Below are 25,650 nucleotides of genomic sequence, written 5' to 3' on the forward strand. Positions count from 1 at the left end.
TTTTAGAATAACAGTAAAGTCATCAAACTATGACACAAAATGCAAGTATGACCAAACAAAATGTTTCACAATACATCAAAAACATATTTGATTTTATCTTCTTAAATCTCTACTTGGTTAATTTTCTCAATTAACCTCTGTTCTTCGAATTTTTATTATTATTATTTTATTATTATTTTCAGTTTTCATATTAAATTAACTTTTAGTAAAATTAGTTTTTAGTCATTTCTTTTTTTCCATTTCTGTTAAAGTTCCCCTGTGGTGAAAATCAAGTTTTTAATGTTTGGTGTTTTTATTATGCTTTAAGACAAACCATGTGCAACATATTCATAAGTCAACTCCATTGCTGAGAATTTTCTCTTTAAATCGGCAATGATCTAAATATAGTTTCAAAATCGCGGTTTGAAATCACAGGTGTTTTTGACATCACAAACTACCTTGTAACCAATCACGTCTACGAGTCGCTGGGCTTTAGCATATCATTAACTATGACCGCTCTGAAGCAAGAGAGTCGTGTAACATTAGCAACGCATTATTAGCTGTTTGATAATGTAGTCAAGCAAAAGGCTAATCATATTAATTACCGTTATGTGTCCGACGTTGTAAAAAGCGATACCATTGTGCAGAGTTTATCTCAGTTGACCGAGCTGCTCGTGCGAGTGAGTGGAGGCGGGGCTAATTAGCATATTTATACAGTCGGTATACTAGAATTACATTCAAACTATTTTAAGGCATGAAGAATTTATTTTTCACCGGCAAAAACATTTAAATGTGTAATTTTGGTGATCAAAGATGAGTTTTAAGGGATAAAATTATTGACTACAGGGGGACTTTAAAGGTGCCCTAGAATTGAAAATTGAATTTACCTCGGCATAGTTAAATAAATAGAGTTCTGTACATGGAAATGACATACAGTGAGTCTCAAACACCATTGTTTCCTCCTTCTTATGTAAATTAGATTTTTGCAAAAGACCTCTGAAGAACAAGCGAATCTCAACATAACACCGGCTGTGACGCAACAGTCGGGATCATTAATATGTACGCCCCCAATATTTGTATGTGCCAGCCCATGTTCAAAGCATTAGACAAGCCAGTATTAACGTCTGGAGCAGCACAGCCGAATCAACAGACTTTATGCAGGTAAGCAAGCAAGGACAATAGCGAAAAATGGCAGATGGTGCAATAATAACTGACATGATATCATGATATTTTTAGTGGTATTTGTAAATTGTCTTTCTAAATGTTTCGTTAGCATGTTGCTAATGTACTGTTAAATGTGGTTAAAGTTACCATCGTTTATTACTATATTCACGGAGACAAGACTGTCGTTATTTTCATTTTTAAACACTTGCAGTCTGTATAATTCATAAATGCAACTTCATTCTTTATAAATCTCTCCAACAGTGTGTAATGTTAGCTTTAGCTCCGTTAGCCGCAGCATCGGATACTATCAAACTAATTCAGAATCAAATGTAAACATCCAAATAAATACCATACTTACATGATCTGATAGGCTGCATGACGTACACTTTGTAAAGATCCATTTTGAGGGTTATATTAGCTGCATTAACTTTGTTTATGCAATGTATTATAGAGTTGCGAGCTTGGGGATGAGGAGCATATAATTTAATAATAAAACATCTATGGGGTATTTTGAGCTGAAACTTCACAGACACATTCAGGGGACACCTTAGACTTATATTACATATTGTGAAAAGGGTGTAAGGCACCTGTAAGATTTATTTCAGTTCATTCAGTAACGTTACATTCATTTTAGTACTGCAACTTCAATTTCAAGTTTTTCATTTAATGTTTATATTTTATTTCAGCCTTATTTCAGTTAGCAAAAACGATTTTTAATAAATGTTAGGTTTTAGTTAAACAATAACAACACTGGCTATGACTATCCATGACTATCTTGTCCAATATTCACATTTTAGTTTTGTAAAGAAATCCATATATATGCACTAAACATTTATATGTTATATTTGCCAACAAAACTTAAAGAATTTAAGAATAAGCGATGAAAAACAAGTGTGTCCAAACTTTTGGATGGGTAGTGTTGAAGAAAATTATGTGGACAAAAAAATTAAGTAATCAAATGTATAATTGTACTATATTTAAATGTTATTTTACTAATTTAGACTAAAATGACTTTTGATGTTTGTTATCTGCCTTTGATGACATGCTTACAGACAGATGACAGTGAGGGCAGCGTGTGGGTCGATGTGTCTTCACCTCTATTCATTTGCATCTACATCATATTAACACATTTTGAAACTAGAGAATGACTCACAGACACTCAATGTTGTGATTCCACCCTTTGTTGTGCGTACGCTCTGTCTGTGTGCGTCTAAACTCTGTGCTGATAACCACCCCACTGCCGCCCACAGTCAGCCCAGAATGATGCCTCTTCGCACGGATGTCAGACCGGCCGTGGCGCCTCGCATGATAAGGCGTGATTCAAGTCATTGTGGTTTAAGAGAAAAATAAACATTTTGCCCTTGAATATCAAATAAACAGTCCTGTAATGCGTGTACCCTAATGTATCTGCCAAAGCAGTTCCTAAACACGCTGTTCTGTGATCCCCTACAGAGATGTTAGAGCTGGGGCCTGAATAGTGTAAACTGATCAAAAAAGTAGCAAACTGCTGAAGTGTTTTCTTCCATGGAGTCAAACGAAGAACTGTATTGTAAACTTCACCTAAGGGCACCTGGCTTATAGTGCCCCCTAGTGCATATGGGAAATAAACCCCTGGTTTCACAGACAAGGCTTAAGATAGTCCTAGACTAAAATGCATTTTTAAGCTATTTTAACTAGAAGCAACTTGTACTGAGACATCTTAAATTATGACAGTGCCATTGTTTTGTCTCAAGATGCACATCAATAATGTTTATAAAAGCTACTTAAATATCCTAATTGAACAAAGGCCTAAGCCCTGTCTGTTAAACCGGGCCAAAGTGTTCAGTATGCTTCGAAGGGCGAACCGAGGGGTCCGTCGATAAATGGCCTAGCAGCTGTGTGACAGTTTGTGAGGGGATTTTATAAAGAGAAATTGAGGCAGAAAAGTTTATTTATTTATTTGCTTTTTATGAGTTTTATTGGATTCTGACATGCTTCAATGTGATCATATATCTCAGGCTGAGACCAGACCATAACCAGGTAAAATATGTAGGCCTATGGTTAAACTGTGAAATGTCACTTATATATCGTTACCAACTATTAGTTAACCTGTTTTATTTTTTATGTTAAAAGTAAAATTGACCATGTATTTTCACATTTATACAACCCGAAAATGTTGGGACGTTTGTTAAATTTGAATAAAATGAAAACTAAAAGACTTTCAAATCACATGAGCCAATATTTTATTCACAATAGAACATAGATAAAATAACAAATGTTTAAGCGGAGATATTTTACAATTTTATGCAAAAAATGAGCTAATTTAAAAATGTGATGCCTGCTACAGGTCTCAAAATATTTGGGACGGGGGCATGTTTACCATGGTGTAGCATCTCCTCTTCTTTTCAAAACAGTGTGAAGACGTCTGGGCATCGAGGTTATGAGTTTCTGGAGTTTTGGTGTTGAAATTTGGTCCCATTCTTGCCTGATATAGGTTTCCAGCTGCTGAAGAGTTCGTGGTCATCTTTGACGTATTTTTCTCTATAGTTGAAAGATCTAGACTGCAAGCAGGCCAATTCAGCACCTGGACTCTTCTATGACGAAGTCATGCTGTTGTAATAGCTGCAGTATGTGGTTTTGCATTGTCCAGCTGAAATACACAAGGCCTTCCCTGAAATAGACATTGTCTGGAGGGGAGCAAACCTTTATATACCTTTCAGCATTCATAGTGCCCTCCAAAACATGCAATCTGCCCATACCGTAGGCACTTATGCACCCCCATACCATCAGAATGCTGGCTTTTGAGCTGAACACTGATAACACGCCGGAAGGTTTCCCTCCTCTTTAGCCTGGAGGACACGGTGTCTGATTTCCAAAAAGAATGTCAAATTTGGACTCGCCTGACCATAGAACACTTTTCCACTTTAAGTCCATTTTAAATGAGCCTTGGCCCACAGGACACGACGGCGCTTCTGGACCATGTTCACTTATGGCTTCCTTTTTGCATGATAGAGCTTTAGTTGGCATCTGCAGATGGCACGGCGGATTGTGTTTAGCGACAGTGGTTTCTGGAAGTATTCCTGGGCCCATTTAGTAATGTCATTGACACAATCATGCTGATGAGTGATGCAGTGTCGTTTGAGGGCCCGAGGGCCACAGGCATCCAATAAAGGTCTTTGGTCTTGTCCCTTACACACAGAGATTTCTCCAGTTTCTCTGAATCTTTTGATGATGTTATGCACTGTAGATGATGAGATTTGCAAAGCCTTTGAAATTTGGCATTGAGGAACATTGTTTTTAAAGTATTCCACAGTCTTTTTATGCACTCTTTCACAGATTGAAGAGCCTTTACTTCTGAGAGACTGTGCCTCTCTAAGACATCCCTTTATAGCTAATCATGTTACAGAACTGATATCAGTTAACTTAATTAGTTGCTAGATGTTCTCCTAGCTGAATATTTTCAAAATTTCTTGCTTTTTCAGCCATTTGTTGCCCCTGTGCCAACTTTCTTGAGACCTGTAGCAGGCATCAAATTTGATGAGCTCATTTAGATGATAAAAGTGTAAAATTTCTCAGTTTAAACATTTGTTATGTTATATATGTTCTTTTGTGAATAAAATATTGGCTCATGTGATTTGAAAGTCTTTTAGTTTTCATTTTATTAAAAAAAAAAAAAAAAAAAAGTCCCAATATTTCCGGAATTTGGGTTGTACATTTACTCTGTATTTAAGTCTAAATTTGAAGTACTTTAGATTTGAATTCAACATTATGAAAAACGAACGTTTTAGACATCATTTATATTAAATTTTCATTTAGATATTACACATTAAAAAAAAAAAAAAAAAAAAAAAAAAAAACTGTATAATTAAAAACTAAAACTGTGGTCTTATTATGATGTATTGCTGTAGATTAAACTACCTAGAAGTATATAAAGTAATAAAAGATAATAAAAGTTTAAATTAACCAACTTTAAACACGTGCATAAGTTAAAGTTTAAGTAGCCTACATACTTAGCTAAGGTTTTGAATGTCTTCTAGTATTTTTACAGTGTGGTATTAGTACTTTTTACTTGAAGTATCTACAAATTTCTTCCACCAATGACTTTATTAGAATATATTTAAACAGATAGCTAATATCAAGCTATTATTTATTTTAAAATATTTCTTCTCTCTTTCCAGACCCCTATACTGAAAAATGAATTTGAGGGTCCCAGTGCTGCAAAGCCCTGACAGTTCTGCTGGACCTCCTCAAAAATTAATGCAGACATGGATGGGGTGCCACAATTGAAACATATATATATATATAATTAAATTATATAAATTACTTTTTTGCCATTTCAGGTCATAACATTCTGTGCCATCAGAATGGTTTTGCATGTTGAAATATTTTAGAGTTTCTTAAAACATCTCAGCGACATGGCAGCCATCGACTGAGTCAGCCCTGCAAACCTGAATCTGAATAACAAAATTCTGAATCTGAATAAAATGCAGAAAAGATTCAAGTAAAAGTACTTTTGCAGTATGGACAGTTTCAGAGATTGTATATGGAGTTTTTGCAAAAGTGCATAACTTACATTAGACTGAAATTATGGACTTCTTTGATCGCTTTCTTAATGTAATAGCTATATTCCCAGTTTGAATAACCGTTGTCCTACGCCTTCCCTATTCTACTTGCGGAAAAAATGGAACTGGCACTGCGTTCGTTCTGTAAGTACAATAGGGAAGGCGTAGGACATACAGAGTAAGCTTTTTGAAGAATACGAAAGTGCGGTTTTGGCGGAAGCACTTGGAAAGCGATCATTTGTTTATATAAAGCATAAATTTTTTCAAAAATGACAGATCGTTTCGCTAGATAAGACCCTTCCTCCTTGTCTGGTATCGTTTAAAGCCCTTTGAAGCTGCACTTAAACTATAATTTTGACCTTGAACCGTTGAGGCCTTTGAAGTCCACTATAAGAACAATCCTGGAATGTTTTCATCAAAAAAAATGTAATTTCTTTTCGACTGACGAAAGAAAGACATGGACATCTTTGATGACATGGGGGTGAGTACATTTGAAAGTGAACTAATCCTTTAAACAGTAGACCTTTGTGTAAATAAACAAATGCCATGTCAGTTGGAGTTTCTGTTCCACCTTTGCAGTGTGAAAATGGCTTTATTTGATGGTCGAAAACAAATTGGTATTGGTAATTGTGATTAAAGTAATTGGTAAAATGTAAACAGTAAATTTAAACAGATAAGCAGATTCAAGTAGATTTTAACAAGGTAATTATAAAAACTGGCCCCTAAGGTAAAAAAAAAAAAAATATATATATATATATATATATATATATATATATATATATATATATGAAAGCATAGAGAATTTTTCCCAATTTGGTTTACGTACTGTTAGAAATTTTTATGTTGTTTTTCTGATATTAAATGTAAGTTATGTTATAAATAGTTGTAAAGTACTTAAAGTAGTGTATAGAACATTTTTTTTACACTTTAAAAAAAATTATAATCTCCATGACAAAAAAAGTATGGAAGAATTTTTCATTTACAAATAACCTGTAAGCAATTTATAGAACAAATACGTGTTTTATTTACAAATTTCAACTTAAAGTAAAATTACAAACATAAACAATGTACAGAAACTACTTTGATTTACAAGCAACTTTAATTACAAAATAATGTACAGAACAACTTTTCATTTTTAACTAGTATTCCGAAAAAATAAACTGTACAGAAATCACTTGTTTCATTTATAAGTGACATTTAAAAAAAAAAAAGAAAGAAGATACATAAAAAAATTGTTTTATTTACAAAATGTAACATCTATATTTTTTTTTTCTCAAGCATTCTCTCAAGAAGAGATAACAGTCTGTCCATTCTCTCCCTGCTCTCTCGTGCTCTCCTCTCCTCTGTCTCTCGCTGAAACTTTATTTCCTCCCTAATTAGGTCGATCAGCTCATCCACTCTGTCTCTTTTTCTATTGTCTGGTGCTGCTGCTGGCTCTATTCTCTCCCTGTGCTCCTGTGCGCTCCTCTGCTCTGTCTCTTGCTGAAACGTTATTTCCTCCCTAATTAGCTCGATCAGCTCATCCTCTCTTTTTCTCTTGAATGTTGTTGGCTCCTCCTCATCTTGGTCATCCACTGCTGAACTTGGCCCTGGTGTGTCCTCAGGGACGGAGGAAATTAGGACAGGGGAGTTGTTGGAATGCCGCTGTCCCAACACCTCGTCCATGAGGACAAACCAGGGCCAAGTTGCAGCAGTGGGTTTCCCATTCACTCCTTCACCTGTCCCAGGACACTTGCAATCCTAAGAAAGAGCAAACAAACCATGTCTGTTGTTAACAACACAATAAATTTCAGCAAAGATGTGTCAATTAAATTGCTTACTTTGTATTTTTTTTTCAAGTTGTCCCATTTTTTTTTGGCCTGATAGGGAGTGACCATCCCCAGCAAACCCATTTTCTCCAGAATTATCCTAAAACAAGAGACAGGCGTGCAATCTTAGCATTACAAAATATGACACAGCAGGACATGCATTAAAAAAATACTCCAGAAATCATATTTCAGGATCCTCAAGCTTAGTTAAAACATTTGTAGACCATATATTGCATGACAGCTCTACAGAAACACAACAAAGTGAAAGACCATCGTTACCTTTTCTACTGGTTGTCGTTGTTGGCTTTGCATAGGGTGAGGGGCTATTTGTTACAATACAAAAGAAAGCCTAGTGGAAATATTACAAATGGGTCGTTGCCTTACCTCCAAGCCACGCTGGCCGAGTTTTTTGCCCCGGTAAATAAGTGATCATTTTCGGCTCGCATGTGAATAAATTGAGCTGTCTGATCCTTTCTCCCTAAAACAAAAGAAATATTAGAACAAGTTTCGCCTCAGACCACCTAACAAATGAGGCTGAGCAGTGGTAACGCAGGGGTTAAGTTCACGTTTTAAGAAAGAAAGACGCTTGGCTTTTAACACTTGTTTCGCGAGCTATTTGAGGAAATTAAAACACAATACTTACATTTATAAGTGTATCTGCCGACTGCCAAGGTATTACCCGCCATTTCCTTTGAAAATACCTGTCCTATCGTGAATACTGGAGTAGAGTAGGCCGCGAAGGGTCCGTCTATTGTGTCCTTCATTGCCCGAGAAAAGAAGGGCGCATTTGAATGAGCGGCAGCCTTCGTCGCGCCGCTGTGACGTAATCGGCCTTCGAACGCGGCCTTCGAGGGGTGCAGCTTCCCAACAAACAAAAATATTTATTTTATTTTTTGAGTTTTTCGTCTAATGTTTATATTTTATTTATTTATTATTTTATTTATATACAGAGCTTTGGACATAAAACTAAGCATTTAAATATAATTTTACTAGGACATATTATTAGAGTGACAACTCTGCATTTAGTGTTATTAAGATCTCATTGACTTACATTACAAGCTATCAGAATTTCATCTTACTTTCTGGCCATATAAATATCAGCAACTGCAAAATGCATTTTTCTTATTGCTAAGTTTGGTCATCTCAATGAAACTGAGGTGTTTTTCCACCTTGAGCATGATCTCATTTCTCACTATATAATATATGAGTATCAAATAATACTCTAATAATACACTTATACAGCATTTATTACATTATAAAAATCTTGTTAACATTAGTTAATGCACTAACATGAACAAACAATGAACAATTGTATTTTCATTAACTAACATTAACGAAGATTAGTAAATACAGTAACAAATGTATTGCTCATGGTTAGTTAATGTTAGTTAATACATTAACTAATGTTTAACTAATGAACCTTATTGTAAAGTGGGTTACACTTTATTTCAAGGTGTACACTGTAATTATACATTTAAGTAATGAGTAATATTAAGTAACTACATGTACTTACTATAGGGTTAGGATTAGGGTTTGGTTGCATGTAATTATGCATAATTTATAGTTATTACTATAGTAACTACATGTAACATATGTAACAATGGGACTGTAAAATAAAGTGTTACCGTAAAGTGTTACCATTACTTTCCAGAAATATTCCACAGTAATACCACAAGATCATCTGAAGTACCATGATATTACCATCAGATATATTCTGCCACAGTAAGTTTTTTAAGAGACATATTGCTGTTTATAACACTGTTCAGGAATAAATATAAACAAATATGACAGTCGAACTAAAATACTCATGATTTTTGTATCATTTTTCAATTCTATGTGAATTTTATATTTGTTATTTACCATTTTGTTATGTTTAGTTTACTCTGGGCTAAATCCACATATGTTAGTCGCATTTCTCACAATCTCCACAAGATGGAGGCATCAGCCAAGAGTGAAATCATGACCTCGTGTAATTTACCTCACAGGGACAGTAGGAGGCGTGAAACGCTGCATTTTCCTTTGCTTTAGGCCTACAAGTTTAGAAGTTTCTAGAATGGGTATGCCTGAATGACTCATATTATGATTTTTTCCTCAAGGACAAATAGCATGTTGTCTAAAAAGAACTTTCACACTGAAAATACAATTGTTCTAATACAGAGCAAAATGGCTTTTATTTTTCTGGATACTCAAGAGATTGATAAGATATTGCATATGATTCTTTTGATAATAACAGAGTTAAATCTGCAGCTTGCTGGACTGTAGTAGAGCACAACAGTGACTGTCCACTTTTTCAGTAGCCTCAGTTAAAGTAGTTTTCCCATTCCCAGGAATTTTTTTCTTATGTGTGGAAACTATTGTTCCACAAAGCATTAGATGACTATTGACAATGGGTCATATAGATAAAATATTCAAATATATAAGTTGTTTGAGACTGACTCGATACCATCATTCCCAATGCTTCACGGGATTGTTGGATTGTTGCGGTGCAAAAGAATACAACTTCAGGCAATTATAGTAAGCTGTTTCTATTTACAGATTCCATCCTAATGTTCACCAACATAAAATTGCTTAACAGGTCCTTGAACTGTCATTGGTTGCACAACCCCACACCCACTGAATTGATCAAAACACCTGAATCCAGTTACTTTTCTTTTTGCGTTTTACATATGGAAGCATCAAGCCATAATGAGCTGCATGCAGACCTGAGCTCTTTATTTTACAGCAATTAGAGATAAACAGCTTTCTCTAAAACATGCCACAACAATCCAATTTATTTGTTAGCAAGCTTCTCGCCCAGTTTCTTCTTATACCACTGATTCGAAACAAAAGATTCATAAAGCTTTGAAGCTTCATGAAGTAGTGTTTTGAAATCACCAATCACTAGATATTGTTGAATAAAGTCATTATATTTAATTTTTTTTTTTTGGTGCACAAAAGAATTCTCATCGCTTCATAACATTAAGGTTGAACCACTGTAGTCACATGAACTGCTTTAAATATCTCTTTAGTAGCTTTCTGGGCATTGAAAAAGGAAATGATCTTGCTGGCAATGCAGGCCTTACTGAGCCATCGGATTTTATCAAAAATGTCTTAATTTGTGTTCTGAAGATGAACGAAGGTCTTACGGGTGTGGAACGACATGAGGGTGAGTAATTAATGACAGAAGTAAGGTCTTCATTCATCTTCGGAACACAAATTAAGATATATTTTTATTAAATCCGATGGACAGCAATGACACTTCCTCTCTCAAGATACATAAAAGTACTAAAAACATATTTAAAACAGTTCATGCGAGTACAATAGTTTTACCTTAATTATTATAAAGTGTCGAGAATATTTTTGTGCGCAAAAAAAAAAATAAAATAACGACTTTTCAACAATATAGTGATGGGCCGATTTCAGAACACTGCTTCGGAGCTTTGAGAATCGAAACTGAGCCGTCGGATTTCATCAAAAATATCTTAATTTGTGTTCTGAAGATGAACGAAGGCCTTGCTGGTGTGGAATGACATGAGGATGAGTAATAAATGACATTATTTTAATTTTTGGGTGAACTAACCCTTTAAGGCAATTGAAATAAAGCTCAATTAGGAGGTATTTAGTAGCTTATCGGGTAATGGCCTGTGGGAAATAGTTGCTCCTGTGCCCAGTGAGCTGAGGCGTCCTCCAGACTGCAACAGTTCAAACAGGTGGTGGCCAGGGTGAGCACTGTGTTAAACTATGGGGAAAACTTAAAGGTAAATGTACAAACACTTTCAGGACAACAATAATGAACATTCACACAATTGCCTATATACTCCAATAAACATTACAAAGTCTAAACATACAACGCGCCGCGGGTCATACAGTCAGTGAGTCATTGCAGGATGTGATGCATGGCAATCAAAAATGAAACATGTTTTTTTCAGCCAATGATGTGGGAGAACACATGCATATATTAGCACGTTACCCAATAGAACGTAAGATGGGCGTGTACGCAAACGCATTGCTCGGTGTTCGTCACTAAAAAGCTCCTGGCTCAGTAGGTGCGCAAAGTGTGGGAATCGACTGTGCTGTTGATTCTAGAACTATAAGTTGTCTTCTAGTATTATTAAAAATAAGGACATTTAACTGATTTAGCTCGACAAGACTGAGATGTTACAGTTTAGGGCTTCAATTGTGCTGAAGGAGTTGATTCAAACCAGCCCTAAGCGTTCGTTCTCTGACATTATAAGGCACAAAAAGACTTTATCAAACGCGTACTGCTTCAGCGCTGCTTATCGGGATGGCAGAATATCTAAATTAAAGATTCATGGAAGACCTTTCATTCAGCCTTTAGCTGGGAGAAGATTTCTATGTACAAAGACCGATGGTGCGATTGAACCCACTGAGCAAGAGAAGAAAGATGAGACCGTCCAGGAAGCGACGGCAGATAAGTAAGTCATTTAATTATTTGTCATTTAGTTATGACGCATGAGATATTCAAGGTTATTGATGAGAAGTATATAGCATGTGTTCAGCACACGCGCCAAAATATTACAGAAAGGGTGACAACGTGGCGTTGTGTGTACACTTTTACAGCAAGTGGGTGGAGAACATGTGTAGTCTTATACGTCAGTAAAATGTTATCAATTTTATTAGGTTTAGGTCAGGTAGTGTTTCTTTCTATTAATGCGACACTCCCTGTTTCTGTGAAGTACATTAGTCCATCGTCTTGATATGATATTGTGGTTTTCTTGAACGAATCTTTTGAAGTGAGTGAATCGGTGTCGTTTACTTCATGCACTGACTCATATTTTCCGTTCACAGAAGTGACCGCTTTTTGAAGCTCGCGACTCTTGTTCAGTCACCATACCAACTATATAGCACGAGCCAATTGTAGTCAAGTGTGGGGTGTGAAGAAGCATTTCATTGGTTGAACACACTGAACGAATATGCCCCCTTCACCAACCCGATTTTAAAATTTTAAAGGGAAAGTTCACTCAAATGAAAATTAACCCGTGATTTACTAACCTTCTTACGTAGTCCCGCACATGACATGCAAGAAAAAGTTAAATTGTGCGAACAATTTACTAATTCGTTCCCTCGATTTACTAAATCGCACGACTAAATCGGAATTAGTAAATTGAGGGAACGAAATAGTAAATCCTGTGCACAATTTAGTAAATCAAGGGAACAAAATTAGTAAATCGAGGGAACGGAATAGTAAATCATGCACACAATTTTGTAAATCGAGGGAACGGAATAGTAAATCTTGTGCACAATTTATTAAATCGAGGGAATGAATTGGTAAATCGAGGGAACAAAATAGTAAATCGTGCACACAATTTAGTAAATCGAGGGAACGAATTGGTAAATCGAGGGAACAAAATAGTAAATCGTGCTCACAATTTTGTAAATCGAGGGAACAAAATAGTAAATCAAGCGTACAATTTAGTAAATCGAGGGAACAAAAAAGTAAACCGTGCACACAATTTAGTAAATCGAGGGAACGAAATAGTAAATCGAGGGAACGAAATAGTAAATCGAGGGAACGAAATAGTAAATCGAGGGAACGAATTAGTAAATCGAGGGAACGAAATAGTAAATCGTGCGCACAATTTAGTTAATCAAGGGAACAAATTAGTAAATCGAGGGAATGAAATAGTAAATCGTGCGCACAATTTAGTAAATCGAAGGAACAAATTAGTAAATCGAGGGAACGGAATAGTAAATCGTGTGCACAATTTAGTAAATCGAGGGAACGAATTGGTAAATCGAGGGAACAAAATAGTAAATCGTGCACACAATTTATTAAATCGAGGGAACGAATTAGTAAATCGAGGGAACGAAATAGTAAATCGTGTGCACAATTTAGTAAATCGAGGGAACAAATTGGTTAATCGAGGGAACGAAATAGTAAATCGTGCACACAGTTTAGTAAATCGAGGGAACAAATTGGTAAATCGAGGGAACAAAATAGTAAATCGTGCGCACAATTTAGTAAATCAAGGGAACAAATTAGTAAATCGAGGGAACGAAATAGTAAATCGTGCGCACAATTTAGTAAATCGAGGGAACGAATTGGTAAATCGAGGGAACAAAATAGTAAATCGTGCGCACAATTTAGTAAATCGAGGGAACGAATTGGTAAATCGAGGGAACAAAATAGTAAATCGTGCGCACAATTTAGTAAATCAAGGGAACAAATTAGTAAATCGAGGGAACGAAATAGTAAATCGTGCGCACAATTTAGTAAATCGAAGGAACAAATTGGTAAATCGAGGGAACAAAAGTAAATCGTGCGCGCAATTTAGTAAATCGAGGGAATGAATTGGTAAATCGAGGGAACAAAATAGTAAATCGTGCGCACAATTTAGTAAATTGTGGGAATGAATTGGTAAATCGAGGGAACAAAATAGTAAATCGTGCGCACAATTTAGTAAATTGAGGGAACGAATTGGTAAATCGAGGGAACAAAATAGTAAATCGTGCGCACAATTTAGTAAATCGAGGGAACGAATTGGTAAATCGAGGGAACAAAATAGTAAATCGTGCGCACAATTTAGTAAATCACAGGAACAAATTAGTAAATCGAGGGAACGAAATAGTAAATCGTGCACACAATTTAGTAAATCGAGTGAACGAATTGGTAAATCGAGGGAACAAAATAGTAAATCGTGCGCACAATTTAGTAAATCGAGGGAACGAATTGGTAAATCGAGGGAACAAAATAGTAAATCGTGCGCACAATTTAGTAAATCGAGGGAACAAATTAGTAAATCTATCCTTTATGCAAAATGTAAATGCTTGCATGAATTTGTAACATTTTCAGATAAGGATATAGCCGTAGAACTTTTTGGGGACACACATGCATCTGTCAAAGCACCTGACAGGGCAAACCATTACGCTTATGCATTAGCTTGAAGTTTAAAAGAAATAATTCTCATGTTTTCATCAGCTTTGATCACGTACCTTTCCCGCAGCAGCTCCTTCACTAATTTTAGATGTGTTTTGGTCCATAGAAATGCATTATTCAGTTCTGTAATTTGATGCGACTGACGGAAGTCTTCTGTTCACGGTGGGCGTAGCCAACTAATCTATAATGAGAATCGTGGTCGATGTTTTTCATTATCGATTATTATCGTTTTTATCGAATAGTTGTCGCAGCCCTAATATACACCTAGGATGGCTTGAGGGTGAGTAAATCAAATTTTGAGTGAACTATCCCTTTAAATGAAGTCGCTGGTTTATGAACGAATGGTCGATTCGTTCATAAACCAGCAATTTCGTTTAAAGATTAAAAAGTTTGATTCGTCTCAAAAAAAAAAAAAAAAAAGACGTGTTTCAAATAACCGAAAACATCTCGTTCGTGAACCATTCGAATGAACTGGGGCACTTTTTTTGTCAAAGAAAATGAATGAATCAGAACAACTCATTCGTGAACCAAAGTTCATGATGGGATTTTTAGTTAACTAAAACTAAACAAATTTTGTGAATGAAAATCATAATAACTGGATGGAGGGTCCAACAAAAAAGATTGATTTGAAGACTAAAAGATTGATTTGGAGATCAAGTATCGATATTTGTTAGTCAAAATAAAGATCAATTAAAAATGACTAATCGATAATGTCAACCCAGCCCTAGTTATCGTGTTACTAGACCTTACTAGTCGTTCACAAAAACAAAAGAAAATGGATGTAACAGTTATGAATGTGCATATTTGACTGACATATTAATATTATTAGCTAGCTACTGCTGTTTTTAATGTTTGATGAAAGTCATTCTGGGCTTATAATGCTTGATTACTCTCTCTCTCTCTCTCGCTGGAGTCTTAAGTAGATTTGTAGTCAAATAAAAATGAACTTCTGCATAATAAGACTTATTGTTTTGGTCGGAATGCTTCAGCATTTTCAACATATTAGTTAAGTGACTCATTCAAAACAGAAAGCAGTGTTGCCACCTGCTGCCATAACAATGTGACTTGGGCCACTGAATGATTTAGTGAATGAATCTTTTTTTTTTTTTTTTTAATTGCTTCAAAATCTCTTGAATTAATCATAATAAAGCCTCTACTAATGTTTACTTTGTGGAAGTTGGAGAGGGAGTGGCAGCGGCTCTTATCAGCTGCTACTTTATGACAGCACACATATGGCAGCAGTGGAATGTCAATAATGCACTTCCACAAACAGGCAGTGAGTGTGTGGGGAGATCTGCTACAGCTCTTTTCAGTGGAGCATTTTTCTCTTATAACCAAACTTGTTATTATCCATAGATGAACGTATCCCTGGCAGTATAATCAATCTTTTCCTCATGCTCTTCTGTTTGCCTGTGGTTCACACAGTGTGCGTGACTCATCGCTTGTCTGTCCATATGGATTATTTATAAGATGACGCAGAAGGCTTGTGCTGTCCCTGCAGACAGACTTTAATCGAGAGCTTGATCATCCTCTCATTAATGCCATTCTGTCTCACGTAAGAGCACAACAACTGCTGTTTTACAGACAAAGTGTAAAAATTCTGGTGATTTTCTGCAAAATTTGTTAGAATTTCCGTCCTCCTTACCTACTCTGTTAATGGAAAACTGGGCATTGGTTCAGCTGGCATAAATAAGTTGATGATGTACAGCATAATCCTGTTGAATTTGGACTAATGGGTAACATGTTGCATTACAACAGACTATTACTGTAAGGTTGTAATTGCTTGAATATGGTGTAGCCGTCGACCGATATGAGGCAATACTGCTATCAAGAGAGCTGACCATCCATCCATCCATCCATCCATCCATCCATCCATCCAGAACAGTTTTATCTCAAACTGGCCCCTATGCATGCATGGAGTTGCAGTGTTTACTCATCCCATTAATTGGCTTTATACGTACAGCCAGAAACTGAGAGCTGGCACGTCCAGTTTGAAGCAATCAATTCTGCATTCCTTTGGAAATTAGATATTGATTGTTGTGTTGTCATGGGGATATTCTGTGTATTCATAGTGTTTAAAAAAGGCAAGGATAGGTGAATGGAAATTTCAGGAGTCTGCTGCTAATGTTCTGGGTGGTTCCTGAAGCTGATCACAGACACCAGACACATGCTCTCACAGACTCCCAGAGCTACTGCTGTTGCCTTGACAACAAGATTAACAAGTTATAATGGAAAAACTGTGATGAATATTTGTTTTAGAGCTGCACTCTACTTTAATACGGGGCTTGCCGCTCACTTTTTTCCCAAGGAGCTCATGTGCTCCTAAGAAAAGTTTATAAACGCATAAAAAATATTGAATATTTTCAGTTCCTCACCAGACATTCTTAAAATGTTTCTTATTACATTATGATACATTGATTATCAATTAAACTAAAGTTAACAAACAATATTATAATCAAACATATCTACTAAACTAAAAGAGTTTTCTTTAATAGCTACAACATTGATTGACCAGTGTGGTTCATCCAATCAGAATTTAGAATACATTTTTAACATTAGTTTTGCCGTTTTCAATCTTTTGTTTTAAGTTCTGATGTTACATAAATTGGCAATATGAAGATGTTTTTGCTATTCATTTGTTATGAATAATATGTTCTTTTTATTTGTCTCTTAAGTTTTAAATAAAAATAGAAAATAATCAAATAATAGTAATAATAATAATCATCATCAAAAAATGAAGTTCCTTACATTTGTAAAGTATTTAGTTCATTGGATTATGCAGAAATATGCATTACCACATGGTTATTTAATATACAAACAACATACATTGTATATATACATTATGGTACGGTAAGTACTATTGAGCACATCAATATTTTCTGACCTTCTGAAGGTCAGCACACGTTTTGCTTATTGATCTGTGGAATCTCTTGGGGATCCCAGAAGGCCTTTCTACTCTCCACCTCTATTAGATTGGCTCTTGTAGAGTTATGTATGGATGGCCTTCCACTCTTGTATTAGATTTCAATTCTTTCTTAGAGGTTTTTTTTTGTGTCTTGAAACACTCTGGTCATCTTCCTTGTTTCATTTTACTTCACACAATCACAAGGCAGTTAGCTGATTTTTATTTTTTTTTATTCCACTTTTGTAGTTGTAATGTTCCATCATGACTCTTGAAAAGCATTCACTTTTGCAGTTCTTGTTACTATTAGAACATGTTACCTTTTTGTTTTTTGCTAATCAGCCTTTGGATTGTTTAAGTAATCGGTGCAGTTGTTCAGATGGACCATTGTTTAATATGAGTTTCAGTTTGGCCCTGTTTCAAAATCTAGTGAGCCTAGAGAGAAGCCTGCTGTTTTCACCAGAAGATTGACTTATGCAATTTTTATTAAAAATTATGAGCTCAATTTTTAAAAAAAATAAAACACATGCACAGATGAATCATTCACAATAAGATTCTTTTAGAAAATAAGTGAGTGAGTTTCCATTTCATGCCAACATCACAGGCATACATTAGACACAGTCTGTTCCTATATCTTTTATTGACCTAAATCTCATTCTCCATCCAGTCCCATACACTGAAGACATCAGCCACAATGTTTTGTTTTTCTCTCTGTGTGTGTAACATGATGCGCGGCTCCTTCAGCACGACACAGGTCATCTCTCTCTAGGAGGTTGAAATGACTGAACATGGTGTCAGTGAAAATATCTGAGGGAACGAGGGGTTATGTCTTTTGACCTGAAAATAACGAAAGGATGGATTATTGCAGTGCCAAAACATATGGTCTATGCGCCAAAAGTACAATTTAATGCCATCTGTGTTCTTGATCACTAAAGTACACCTTTTATCAGTGGTGTTGTCTAGTTTTTTGTAGTGAGTATACTGTGATTTTTTTTTTTTTTTTTCTTTTTTTCCTCCCAGCCTCATGTGCACCCTTCCCAGAGCGACACCCCATAAGCACCGCCACACTTACTAATGCATATAGTATGCATCAGATCTAGGCTAATGTAATTGAGAGCATTCCGAAAGACTGCCTATGTGTGTATCAACATTATTATATGTTTATTATAAGTTTCAGTTTATTATAAGCAACATTTACAGCTGGAGAGACTAGACTGATTTTCTATTGTTTAGTAGTATCAATCGCCATCTAACTCAGCCCGTTAAGATCTACATTTAGTTTTAAATGTTATATGAATATGATCCCTGGAGCATAGGTTTTTTTTCAGCTGTTAAGTTTCATTGCACATTTAAGAGTGCAACTATTATTACAACTATTATTAATTTTTGGTTAATTTTAAGCCAGCTATATAGTAATTTTTTAACAATAGTTGGGTTAAATAAAACTACCCAGCAAGTTGGGCAAACATTTAACCCTAACTGCTGGGTTTGTCCATTTTCAACCCAACTTGGGTTGTTTTTAACTCAGCATTTTTTTAGAGTACAGTAATGGAAAGATGAGGCTTATCGGCATGTCACAATACCTGTTTGGACTTTGTTTTCTGTTTTGCACCATTTCTTGCCAATCTGTCATCATAGTTATGCATTTCAATTCACTAACTTGCAATTCGAGTCTCTATTAGTAATTTTGAATATACTATATCAGGTACAGTACAGTACACAAAAAAAATCTCAACTAATGCTGTAAAATATAAATGGGAATCAGTTGGTACTACATTAATATTGAAGGTTAAAGGGTTAGTTCACCCAAAAATGAAAATTCTGTCATTTATTACTCACCCTCATGTCGTTCCACACCGTAAGACCTTCATTAATCTTCGGAACACAAATTAAGATAATTTTAGTTGAAATCCGATGGCTCAGTGAGGCCTCCATAGGGAGCAATGACATTTCCTCTCTCAAGATCCATAAAGGTACTAAAAAACATATTTAAATCAGTTCATGTGAGTACAGTGGCTCAATATTAATATTATAAAACGACAAGAATATTTTTGGAGTGCCAAAAAAAACAAAATGACGACTTATTTAGTGATGGCCGATTTCAAAACACTGCTTCATGAAGCATCGGAGCATAAATGAATCAGTGTGTCGAATCATGATTCAGATCGTCTGTCAAACTGCCAAATGGCTGAAATCACATGACTTTGGTGCTCTGAGCAGCAGATTCGATACACTGATTCATCTGTGCTCCGATGCTTCCTGAAGCAGTGTTTTGAAATCGACTAGCTGTTTAAAAGCTGTTGTTTACTAGCTGTTATTAACGTCTTTCCGCGGTTGAAACACAGATTAAGCGATTACACGAGACATGATATGGATTTCGTTAAGTTGTACTATCTTTTAACATACCTTGATATGTTCATTCATGTTTATTTTGTGCTGTAACTGGTATTACAACGGAGGAGAGGATGCAGTTCACGTGCGCTTTACACTGCCACTTCTCTTGAACTACAGCGATCTGTCACGCCACATTAAAGAGCGCCAAAGTGGTATTTGTTTTTTTTTTTATTTTAAAGTAAAATGGACAGAATTTGAAATATGAGACTTTGTTTCATGTCAAAAGCAACAAACCATAAAGATTATTGTGATTTATTGGATGTTACGTGTCCTTTTGCTTTTTTAAGTGGGTATACGGAAATCCTTGTACTTTCCTAGTGGGTATATGGCGTATAACTGTGTATCACGTAGACTACAACACTGCCTTTTATCAAGCATTTATCTGAAACTCTGTGTCTTGTTGAGTCATGATAATTTGTTGTTGGAAAGCCACCCATGGACTTTTGATTCACTGCTGACAACTAGCCTCCTGTCTAACGAGTTAAATAGGTGCGCTTGAGCTCTCCCCGACGGTTCAGATAATTGTGTCCAAGGCGACAGAGTGTGAAAAATTGACTGAGCTCTTGTCCTTGTCTGCCAGGGAACTTGTTTTCCAAACCAGTGAAGATATTGCTAAAAGCTGTCAAACATGGCTCCATCTGGCCCCAAAGCATCTGCAGAGAATTTTGATCTGATTTTTATCATTGTTAGCAAAGATACTAGATGAGGAAAATTAGTTTTTAACATACAGAAAATGGGAGAGGTCCTTGATTAGCTGCCAGGATGTTGCTATTTGATTTGCACAGTGTCCTTTTCAACTTGTTGCAGTTTCTAGGGTGTTATGTGAATGGCTTTTAACATGCAATTGAAATATTAAAATTCTCTATGTATGATAATTAACAAACTATAAATAACAGCAGTTGACCAATCAGAACTCAATATTATAACACAGTTGTGCTCAGTCAAGCAAGCTTTCGTCATTTTTCGTACAGTTCAAAATGGCCAAGAGAATGTTTCAAGCTCATATTTTGATGTTCTTTAAAAAGAAAACAGAAGATATCCATATATCTTGATTCAGTATATGGGAACGTTGTGAAAGTTGCATTCAATTATGAAATGCATATATTAGCTAAATGTACCTGTGTATATCTATGTATTTATTTAAATTGGCACAGAAGCCATTCAAGCTACAGCTAACAAAGACTGTAACAGCTAATAGCTTGACATAAGCACACAAGCAGCCATCCATTAGGCCTAATATCTGAAAAGCAGCACTTCTGACTGAGTTTCTGGCTGTTTCTATCCAGTTATTTTGAATAAAAGGATGCTTGATGATGTGACAGTGAGGGATGAGAGACGATGGGGGGGTGCATGCGTTCCATTCAAAATTACCACCCTATTCTTTTCGTCTTTATTATCCACTATTAGAGCCTTGGAGCCCTGAAAAGTGTGGGGCTCAGAAATATTGATCATTTAGAACTCATTTATAGACTTATTTATATTTTTTCAAAAAAAAATCTGTTGACTATAATCACTTTAGTGCCCTCTGAAGGCATCTTTTTAGGTAGTTTGGCACACAGGGATTGTGTGTGTGACTGTTACTTTCAGTTTTCCAGTATTGCTCAACATTAGTAGTAACTGGTTGTCTGGCATGTCAATATAATCTAATCTCAACCACAAAAATCTGTCTACAAGTTGCTAGTATTTGCTGCTTAAAAGGTGAATGAACATGAAGAAATGATACCTGCAATTAAAGCTTTTATCTGAGAGGTTGATCTGCCAGCTCTCTCTCTGTGTCTGTCAAGCAGGTGCAGTAAAGTTATCTGACACCTGAAACCCGTGGTGAATGTTCTTCTGAATTGCACGTGGTGCAGAGGTGCATGCTTTCTCAACCCCAAGGGCCCCACAGAGGTGCAACAGAAGTTTACATAATCCTCTAGAGAGCTTTACATGGTACAGCACCATAACATTGGAATCATTTTCAAGTAATTTTTTAAATGATTATGGTGGGGCAAAAACAATTACCCCCTAAGCCAATTACTTTTAATTGCATACAGTGTTGTAAGGTTGAGCAATGTACACTGATCTTCAGAAATTTTGGATCAGTAAGATTTTTATTTTTTAAAGAAATTAATACTTTTATTCAGCAAGGACACATTATATTGATAAAAAGTGACATTAAAGTCACATGCTGTTCTTTTAAACTTTATATATATATATCAAAAAAATCCTTAAAAAAATGTATCATGGTTTCTACAAAATATTGAGCAGCACCACTGTTTTCAACATTGATAATAATAATAAGAAGAAATGTTTCTTGATAAATTAGCATACTAGAGTAATGATTGGTTGTGTTGCTAAAAAGGCTCACTACTTTGTAGCCTTTGGATGTTATTCAGTATATATTGTGATATTTATTTATTTATTTATTTTGTCTATACATTTTATTTCCAGTGAGAGGAACCGTAATTAGCCATCCAGCCAAGTACATTTTTAATGCAAGTAAATTGCAAAAATAAAAATAAAATAATTTAAGTGTTGTTCTCTCAATCCTGTCATTAAATGAACATAATAATAATGATGTTGGGTCATTTTCTTTTATTTGCACCAATATATCGATTCATAGTAATTAACAGTAATATTTAACTACATATATTTTCATTTATGAAAAATGCCAAACACTTTTGATTCAGGGTGAAATGGATCTTGTCAACTGATTCACTTAAACAGACAGTTGAAATTAATTCAAGGACATGAACCAGACTTTTCAACTCTGTTTTTGTTACTGAGATGCTAATAAAACATCCTTGTCTCAGTGCTCTCATACTCACGTTTTGAGACAAGGAGATTAGTATGATTGTAGAATTGGTCTAATGACAGTCTTTAGGAAATTTAATGAACAAATAAAAGGCTCTTTAAAATATTCATAATGTTGCACCATTTTCTATTGCTACCTAAATCATTGTGAAATAGATATTTAGTGAACATTAGGTATATCACCCAGTTTTACAAAAGTTTTACAGTGTTACGTTACATTAAATCTTTTGAAAATAACTCTCAGTACTCTTAAAATCTCAGTGCTAAATTCTCATCTCACCTACAGTACCTGTATCCAGAATACATATTTCCATTTGGCACATAGTTTAGTCTAAAATACCACTGTGTCAGCACCAGTAATTGTAGAACACAGTCTGTCCTATCCATATCCCCCACCCGCCCCATGCACTCTGAAAAACAAACACTTAATCCTGAGCCAAGACTGGCTATTGTACACCGTGGCTAATGCAACAGGTTCATCACAGTCTTCACTGAGAGCTGTCAGCTGAAAATAATTTAGACAGCAGTTTTATAGGTTACAGCATCTGTCGGTGAAAAGCAAGTTATTGAACTTGTAAAACTACAGTAGTCAACATTTGAAGTGGATCAAAAAAGAACTAATGGCGCTTTTCCACTTTTCTAGCGGGTTTGGTGTCTCTTGTTTCAAATCCATTGACTATTCTCTCTGACCAATCATTGATTTGCAGTGTTTACACGTCACATTTAGTATCGGTACGAGGTGGTACTATTTAAGCGATTCGTCCCATGCAGTGGAAAAGTGCCATAAGTTGTCCTAAGAAGGTTTTAGGACAACTTTGATGAAAGGTTTTGATCCACTTCAGATGTTGACTACTGTATTTTTAAGGATGTTGTTTTGTAACAAAATTATGCTCTAGTAACCAGGGCTTAGTATAACTCATTCCAAATTGAAAATTTTCAAGGCCTATGGAAGAAAAAATTCTTAATGGATTGACTAATAGATGACAGTATTGTTCTCGCTTCCTGTATGTACAGCAGGGTTGGATGGATGTCTAATGGCTCTCTTGAGGACAGTATAACTACCAGTAGTATGTTACTCATCTAGATAATGGGGCCAGATTTGTCATTGTTTGCATGGGCACAATCCAGAAGGTTTGGATTTTTCACTTCCAAATTACTTTAAAGGAAACATGTCAGTGCATCCTCTTTTTTTAAACCACTGTTTTTTTATATATATATATATATATATATATATATATATATATATATATATATATATATATATATATATCAGCCTTCATACTGCTTATTGAACATAACATAAAAGTAACAATTCTTATTTATTTGTGTCATCCAATTTTCTTTTTGCATTTTATTATTAATATTACTGAGCCTTTACTTGTAAAATAAGTTTTTTTTTTTTTTTTCAAAATTCATTATCAGTTCATATACAGTGTATGCTTTGTGATGCATTGAAGTCAAGACCTCCTGATGCCGAAACTTTCGAGGATCGAGGACCAGAAGGGAACTCTGTTGATTGAAATATCGGCTTTCCCTGTACAAGTTCACAGACAGGAAGAACATAAGCCATAAATAGCATCAAGTGTCCATTATTACCCACCATGTTTAACACACTCTGAGGGTCATAGTCATTTTTAAATGAGGATCAGGCTATTTAGACCAATAAACAGCTGTTAAATTCAGCACAATGTGGGGTAAAAACAATTGACTGTCATGTGACCACTAGTCCAATGAAGAAAAAAGGGGAATTTCTAGATAGAAAATAAATACATATTTTCAGTTTCGCATTGCCTCATCTCTGGGGATATACTTCCTCTCCTGTGTGTTTTTGCTGTACGCTTCAAATTTTATGATCTTCTTTCATTGTTTTGCCACCATTGACAGAATTTTCTGTCAGTTATGACACAGGGCATCCCAGCCATTGATGGAATTTTCCTGCAATCCGTGTTTTAACCGTTATAAGGTGTGAAGTGAAGAAGACTGTTACAAGTGAAGAAGCAGCAGAAACAAGCGATAGAAGCAATGCTTATGCACATGTAAAATATTATCAAATGTTCAAATCAACGTTATCATCAAATAAATCAAAACTGCCTAACTTTATCGAATGAAATGCTGACCCATGAAGAGGTATAGGACTGTGAAGCTTTGGGGGTGTTGATGGACTCGATCTACTCCATCTATGTTTCGACAGATCAAGTGTCCATTAATACCAACATGAAGCTTAACACACTAAGGCACAGTCTTCTTTAATGATGGTCAGGCCGTTTAGACAAATAAACTTGCGCAGTATGTGATGTAAACAACTGACTGCCATGTGACCACTGGTGCAATGAAGATAAACAGGAAGTTCCAGATAGTTGAATACACATTTTCAGTTTCATATTGCCTCATTTCTGGGGATATACTTCCTCTCCTGTATGTTATGGCATAAATGTGACCAATGCAAGGTCAGTTATCTAATGCAATTGTCCTTTTTCCTTATGAATGATTGCATCATATCACTTCAAACCTGTAAGACCTTCGTTCATCTTCGGAACACTAATTAAGATATTTTTCATAAAATCCGATGGCTCAGTGAGGCCTGCATTGCAAGCAAGACAAATTTTGCCCAGAAACCTACTACAGACGTATTTAAAACAGTGACTACAGTGGTTCAACCTTAATGTTATGAAGCGACGAAAACATTTTTTTTTTGGTGCACAAAAAGTAAACGATTTTATTCAACAGTTTCTAATGATGGGCAATTTCAAAACACTGCTTCATGAAGCTTCGAAGATTTATGAATCTTTTGTTTCGAATCAGTGGTTCGGAGTGTGTATCAAAATGCTAAGTCGTGACCCCCCCCCCCCCCCCCTTCGTTTATTGTAATCACGTGACTTTGGCAGTTTGATACGCGATCCAAACCACTGATTTGAAACAAAAGATTCGCAAAGCTTCGAAGCTTCATGAAGCAATGTTTTGAAATCGCCCATCACTAGATATTGTTGAATAAAGTCGTTATTTTGGTTTTTTTGGCACACAAATAGTATTCTCGTCGCTTCATAACATTAAAGTTGAACCACTGTAGTCACATGAACTGTTTTAAATATGTCTTTAGTAGCTTTCTGGCCATCTGAAAGTGTTAATTATCTTGCTGTCAATGCAGGCCTCACTGAGCCATCGGATTTTATGAAAAATATCTTAATTTGT

General features: G+C 35.5%; 2 protein-coding genes across 4 annotated transcripts in view; one reads left to right on the forward strand and one right to left on the reverse strand.

The window, feature by feature from the left end:
• Positions 1–6,708: 6,708 nt before the first annotated feature.
• LOC137036111 (uncharacterized) lies at positions 6,709–8,266 on the reverse strand. The gene is made up of 4 exons (XM_067410085.1): positions 8,136–8,266; positions 7,877–7,970; positions 7,505–7,592; positions 6,709–7,424 (listed from the first exon to the last, which is right to left on the reverse strand). The coding sequence occupies exons 1-4, from the start codon at positions 8,254–8,256 to the stop codon at positions 6,942–6,944; spliced, it is 786 nt and encodes a 261-aa protein (XP_067266186.1). The 5' UTR covers positions 8,257–8,266; the 3' UTR covers positions 6,709–6,941.
• A 3,207-nt stretch (positions 8,267–11,473) lies between these two features.
• Positions 11,474–25,650, forward strand: part of glsb (glutaminase b) — a 54,972-nt gene continuing 40,795 nt past the window's right edge. For all 3 annotated transcript variants that reach the window (XM_067410483.1, XM_067410484.1, XM_067410485.1), the window contains exon 1: positions 11,474–11,907. In XM_067410483.1, the coding sequence (XP_067266584.1) occupies positions 11,627–11,907 (281 nt within the window). In that variant the 5' untranslated portion in view covers positions 11,474–11,626. The remainder of the gene's footprint in view (positions 11,908–25,650) is intronic.

Source organism: Chanodichthys erythropterus, chromosome 14 (assembly GCF_024489055.1).
Source record: "Chanodichthys erythropterus isolate Z2021 chromosome 14, ASM2448905v1, whole genome shotgun sequence".
Lineage (NCBI taxonomy): Eukaryota > Metazoa > Chordata > Actinopteri > Cypriniformes > Xenocyprididae > Chanodichthys > Chanodichthys erythropterus.